Raw genomic sequence first — 6,377 nt, forward strand, 5'->3', positions numbered from 1 at the left:
CTCTGTGATCACAGAGGTTTGGGGAGTCAGCCGAAATCCTTAAATCTTTCCGTCTAAACCAGAGTTAAGACTCACAAGCTCTACTCATCTCCTCTCGACCACTGCCCAAACGCTCTGACTCTGGTCGCTATGGTAACGTTTACATATCCCTTCAAAATAAGATACAGATGCGCCACAAAAACGAACATTTTACTTTCGTGAAAATTTTAACTCACGATAACGACTAACGAGAGCCCTGAACTTGTTTCTCTGCAACGAGACGGTCCCATCTGGGAGTAACGGAGACAATGACACCTGAAGTGTTGCTTATATCCTGCTTGGCAGGGGCGGATCTAGAAAAATATTTATGGGGTGACAAGAGGGGGGCAGGGATTTTTTCAGGGGTGGCAGTACATACACACACACACATATATATATATATATATATATATCAGTGACATGCGGTGAGGTTCATTGCTGGTGAGGCACTGACATGTCTTAGACACCATGCATGTTATTGGACGTATGGAAATTTCGCACAGGCATACAACGCTGGGGGGCAAAAAGACTAATCTTTTACATGTCATCCATAGCCGCGTTAACTCAGTGAAACTTAGAAATGTAGGTATTAATTTTGTGCTATGATCAACAGCAAAGTGATCTGTATTCGCCAAGCTACGCAGACTCATTGCCATAGCAACTGACAACAATGCCACTTAATGTTTTAGGATTTAACATCAAAAAACATTCAAGAATTTTGCACACAGAACAGAACATTTAGGCTCTGCCTCACCTGAACAGAACATCCAGTCTGTTAATTATGTTGTCAGGCTTGATGTCTATATTATGATTATTAATAAGTTTTCGCTTGACTACCACGGTGATTTATTAGCTGATTTAAACAGCTGCTCTACTGATGACTTGGTGGGCGGGTTGTTTAATGCTAACGGAACCAAAGCACACGCTAAGGTTATCAAAGTCAATAGCAGGCCTGCAACAGTTAGGCTAGTATAACTGACCCACTGCTCACTTGTTAAATGTTTTCTTTAAATTAAAACGTTTCCTCACCTGTGAAATCTGAAGCCCTTATTACCATTATCTATGGTTTAATTAACTGCTAAACATTGCGTCCGTTGTTCTGATTCTTTGTGTGATTGTAGTATTTTCCTGACCACCAATATTCCTGACTCAATGGACAGCAATGGCGCATGTGTGACTTACGATAAATCACGTAATGTCCAGTCCAGTAACATATATATCCATCAATGCTGCTGGCGCTTTGTCCTTCTCTCGCACTTCCCACTACTTAGCAGTAGGTTGAAGGTTACATTGTGTTACATTCAATGTTGTCGGAAAAAAGAGTTTCATGCGCTTAATGTCCGATTTGCCATAACTATTTATTGAATTCATTGTCGCTAGCTGGGGTGGCAACAGGGCTGGCAAGGCTCTCGAGCCAAAGGAGAGCCCTTCACAAATAAACTTTCCAAAGACATCTGATCAAAACAAAAGATCCTCCAGACTCAAATAATACATAAAACGGATTTTTAAAATTATTTCTTGTTTGACTTCAAAGTGGCCCCTGACCTGTATGAGTTTTCATGTGACGATATAAATTACCCACTCGTGAGAAACGTTTTCCACATGCTTTGCATGAAAAAGGCCTCTCACCTGTATGAATTCTCTTGTGGACATTTAAATCTCTATTTCGTGAGAAACTTTTTCCGCATGATTCGCATGAAAAACTTTTCTCACCTGTATGAATTCTCTTGTGGATATTTAAGTGACTAATTCCACGGAAACTTTTTCCGCATGATTCGCAAGAAAAAGGCCTCTCACCTGTATGAATTCTCTTGTGGACATTTAACTTACTAAATCGAGAGAAACTTTTTCCGCATGATTTGCATGAAAATTGTCTCTCACCTGTATGAATTCTCTTATGGTCATTTAAATTTTTATTTCGCGTGAAACGTTTCCCGCAAAATTCACATGAAAATGGTCTCTCACCTGTATGAATTCTGTTGTGGATATTTAAATTACTAATTCGAGAGAAATTTTTTCCACATGATTTGCATGAAAAAGGTCTTTCATCTGTATGAATTTTCTTGTGGACATTTAAGTTATTAATTCGACAGAAACTCTTTCCGCATGTTTGGCATGAAAAAGGTCTCTCACCAGTGTGGGTTCTGTAATGTTTTTCCAAGTTCCAGTGTTGTGTGTAACATCTCCCACAAATGTCACATTTGTAAGATTTTTTCTTTGTGCCAGTATCAGACTGACTCTCTGACTCAGAGCAGCTGCTTCCTTCCTGATCTTTGCTCTCAACCACTGGAGAGATATGAAGGGAAAGCTGCTCTGTTCTTGTCTCTTCTTCACTCATATCATCTCCCTGAAGAGTAGAAGTCTCAATCAAAGCAACAAACTGCTTCTGGACAAGCTGCTCTCCCTCCTGACTGCTGCAGAGGTTCTTCTGGTCCTGTCCAGTTGGTAAATGTTCTGGTGGCTGTTGTTCATGTTGAAGCACTGAAGAATCCAGCTCCTCTTTTTTTACATGCATTAGTGGATATTCTAATTCCTCGTATTTGAGCAGTGTAGGGTCTGGCTCATCCTCTTCTTTTTTAATCCATTTTGGTTCTAGTCCCATCTGTTCCTCTTCAGTCCACTGATGTACTTTCTCGTTATGATTGAACTTGTTTGCCAGGCTGAAGTCTTGTTGAATGCCAGAAACTTCTGCCTCATAGGAGACACTTGGCTGTTGGAGGTCTGTGGGAACAAAGGATGATGTCATTAATATAATTTAATTGATGACCATTTCATGGATCAGCCTGGTTCAATACTTTACTGTTAAAAACTGGTGTTTTTCATTTTTTGCAACAGACGCAGCTTGGTCTCTCAAATTCACATTAAAATGTATTAATATTCAATTTAACAGTCTTGAGGATTTTGCACTTTTAGCTTCAGCTGGATTAAGACAGGATTACAGTTTTGCTTTGCTAGATCACGGCTGTGCAACCTGCAGCTCTGTTACTCACTTAATATTATTTAAGAATTGAAAGGTGGCTATACTCTTAAATATCTAAGTAAAAGAAATAACGCACAGAGACGTAGTTCTTGCTGCTAGGCCATAGACGAGCCGGAGATTTATTACACTACCACGGATTCCTCATTATAGTTTCTTCAATTATTTCAGTACTCCAAAAAATCTTCCAAAGTTTCAACAAAAATCTCTCAGAAGTCTTAACATCAACCTCTTTTATGCCTTCTCATCTTCATCAGTGTGTGTTGGAAAGTTTCAACCAATGGCGTGCTACTATTTTGCAGAAAGATTCTGGCACGCTTTATACCGAGTGTGTATTGGACTTTAAAATATTTTGGACCTCACAAACTCAACATCTGCTCCATTTCAGAATTGCTGAATAGGACAATTTATCTTATCTTGTACAAACAAACATCCTTTCCAGTAAATTCTGGATCCATTTGCGTTTTGCACGCAAATGGAAGGAAGGGAGTCGGTCAGGTTGACCTAGTGCGAAGCCAAAGTCTTTTCAGAAAAACAACTCCCTTAAATAGTATTTCCGCTCTTACAATATAAGAAGCAATCATATATTGCATGTTTATTGTTTCATACGTTTGTTCTGTGCCCCTATGAAAAAAACAACAACAGCTCATCCTGAGTCTCTCCCTCTCCTTCCTAATAACCTCCTATCGCAGCTCCCCAGCACTTGAATTAATTTGCACAGCCTCGACGGGTGATTTCAAGGTTTTATTTATTTTTCTTTGATGTGAATCATCACATTCACCACACCCTCAGTCACCTTGATCACCGTGAAAACTAAAAACATATACAAATATTAGAATAAAAAACAGAAATTTACAATACAAACAACAAAATAAAATGTACCAAGTCTCGATTTCGTTATGTCAAGTGCATCTTGACAGTTCAAGTCATTCATTACAAGGATTCTGCCAGCTTTTATAGGACCTGCCCTCATTAGCTACGGCAGCCCGTGAGGTTCATACAAACAAAAAACCCAAAACAATACAAAGTGCAAATACCATTAAACAAAACAAAATACAAACCACCAACAGTGCTAATCAAAACAGACAAATATCATAAAACAATCTGCAACATCCTTAATTTAGAAAATTCACTTTAAATAATTTACAATAAATAGTCTACAAATTTAAATAATTTAGGCAATTTACTTTAAATAGCTCACTATCCATAACACCTCCAATATTCAGACCTGGAGGTGTACTTATTTTTGTAGGATTTACAAAATCACATATAAGCTCCCAAATGAAGTATTTACACTTTATATTCCAAATTTCTAACACTTAAAAGAATTCTAATAATATATTTAGTCAGGGGGCTTGACTCATAAACACGTTTTCTGTTTGTGTTGCAATATTTTGTCCTTAGCTAGCAGCTAAATCAGTTCCTGTTCAGCAGCAGCTGGAGCTGCTGCTGAACAGCAGGCTGAGATCCGTCAGCGGCGATCTCCGGCGACGGAGATCGCCGCTGACGGATCTCCGTCTGTTGTGAAAACATCAGCACCTTTATCCAGACCTACCGGAACTTTGTAGCTCCGAACCGACTCTGTGTAGCTTAATTTGTGGTTTCCAGTCGATCCCCATCATCCTGCGCAGAACATCGAGCTCTTCCTCGTAGCAAATGATGGTTTTTTCAACCTCTGTGAAGATTTCTTGAGCAGCAGCAGTTAGTCGCTCTCTGATAAACTCTCTGAGATGCTGAACTGAAGACATGGTTGCTGAAATATTAGCTCAGATGGGACAATGCAGCAGTTTCCTAGCTTAGCCCACGCAGTTTGTTTTTTTTCTTCTTCTTCTTTTTCTTCTTCTTCTTCTTCTCTAATATGGCGGATCGAAAGCAACTTTAAGCTATGCCGCCACCTACTGTACATGAGTGTGTAGCAACATTAAGTCCATTAAATTACATTTTTTACATTTTGTATTCTGAAGATAAATAAATAATGCTTTCCTTAATCTGTAAATATCCACTATGTTTCCTTCATTTCCCAATATTCCTTTAAGACTCCATTTCTGTCCTCCTAACCATTCTTCTCAATCTCTCTTTCAGGCTCATGTTTTACAATTCGTCAATGCATGTTCTACATTTTCTTTCAATACCCTTCAATTTTATCATTATTTTTCCTAACTATTAGACATAAAATGCAATTTAGACGGGTGTGACCGACTCTTAATCTCATTGTCTTTGCTTCTGTTTCTCGCAATATTACTTTTCAATTTTATATAAAGTCCTTCCTTTCTTTTTGCCATACCATCTTTTTTTGCCAAATTTCTATTGTTTTTACTCTTAATTCATTTCCCTTCCTCTTTTCCAAAAGGAATTGTAACCGTTATTACCCTAAAAAGCCCTCTTTGCTAAATTGTCTGCCTTTTCATTGCCTTTTACACCTTTGTGTGCTGGTACCCAACAGAACCAAGAATCAGTGCCAACCCTAAATAAACTGTCCTGAAATTCTAATACTAAATGTTTTCTATTATTTTGTTTTCCCTGATTACTTTCCATTACTGCTTTGGTATCCATGCATACCACCTTCCTATCTGGTCGAACCTCCTCAACCTACTGCAAGTTTAGTATAACTGCCACCATTTCCACTGTGAAAACAGATAATTAGTCTGATAATCGTTTGGAAAAATATTTTTTAAAATGTGGTATACATGTTCCTATTCCCACACATCCTTTTATATTCCTAGAACCATCTGAATATATTTAAGGTAATCAGAATGTGTTTCTCGAATATGTCTGTCTTTACCCCTACTTCATTTAAATTCCAATTATTTTTTATTTTAAGAAGTCTCATGTCTACATTTACCTCAGGAAATAGCCATGGAGGAACAACAATGATCAGACTTCCCTGTTCTCTAATCCATACATTTTAGCCAATTTTACAATCCAATTGAATCCATTAATCTGGAATTTCTAATATTCCCAACAGATTTGTACAATTTTTAAGTTTCATTTTCTTCTTTTCTACCTTTGATTTCCATTAAATATAGAGATAATTGTATTCATCTCATTTCCATTGGAGTTTCTCCAGTCTCTATTAAGAGCATTAATAGGCATCTTTTTCACTTTAGGACTGTAGTTGTGGGTTTAAGTATTGTTGGCAATGTCTTCCAGTAACATTGTCAGTAATATTTTTATATTTCCTGTAAATGTAACTGTTTCAATACAAAAACACAATGGACCGCCGGTGGACCACCTTGGTGCCCCGACCACCAGGCTCAGAGGGTTTTCTGGGGGAAACCCTGAGAAAGGGTGTCTATTTGTAATCCAGCTTTTCTTCAAGAGAGGTGGATAGGTTGTTGTGTGTGACTATCAACCATTTAGCTTAGTTACCTTAGCTACAGAC

The 6,377-nt window shown here is 38.1% G+C and overlaps 1 protein-coding gene across 1 annotated transcript; it reads right to left on the reverse strand.

The window, feature by feature from the left end:
• Positions 1–1,507: 1,507 nt before the first annotated feature.
• LOC103130621 (zinc finger protein 391-like) lies at positions 1,508–4,802 on the reverse strand. The gene is made up of 2 exons (XM_016666063.1): positions 4,551–4,802; positions 1,508–2,739 (listed from the first exon to the last, which is right to left on the reverse strand). The coding sequence occupies exons 1-2, from the start codon at positions 4,741–4,743 to the stop codon at positions 1,547–1,549; spliced, it is 1,386 nt and encodes a 461-aa protein (XP_016521549.1). The 5' UTR covers positions 4,744–4,802; the 3' UTR covers positions 1,508–1,546.
• Positions 4,803–6,377: the final 1,575 nt, after the last annotated feature.

This window comes from Poecilia formosa, unplaced genomic scaffold (genome assembly GCF_000485575.1).
Source record: "Poecilia formosa unplaced genomic scaffold, Poecilia_formosa-5.1.2 Scaffold653, whole genome shotgun sequence".
Taxonomy (NCBI): domain Eukaryota; kingdom Metazoa; phylum Chordata; class Actinopteri; order Cyprinodontiformes; family Poeciliidae; genus Poecilia; species Poecilia formosa.

Excerpts from the sequence above, each read along its gene's own strand:
- LOC103130621 (XM_016666063.1), bottom strand. The coding sequence starts at position 4,743 with ATGTCTTCAGTTCAGCATCTCAGAGAGTTTATCAGAGAGCGACTAACT. Across the intron at positions 2,740-4,550 it reads TTCGGAGCTACAAAGTTCCG|ACCTCCAACAGCCAAGTGTC; the intron begins GTAGGTCTGGAT and ends TTGTTCCCACAG.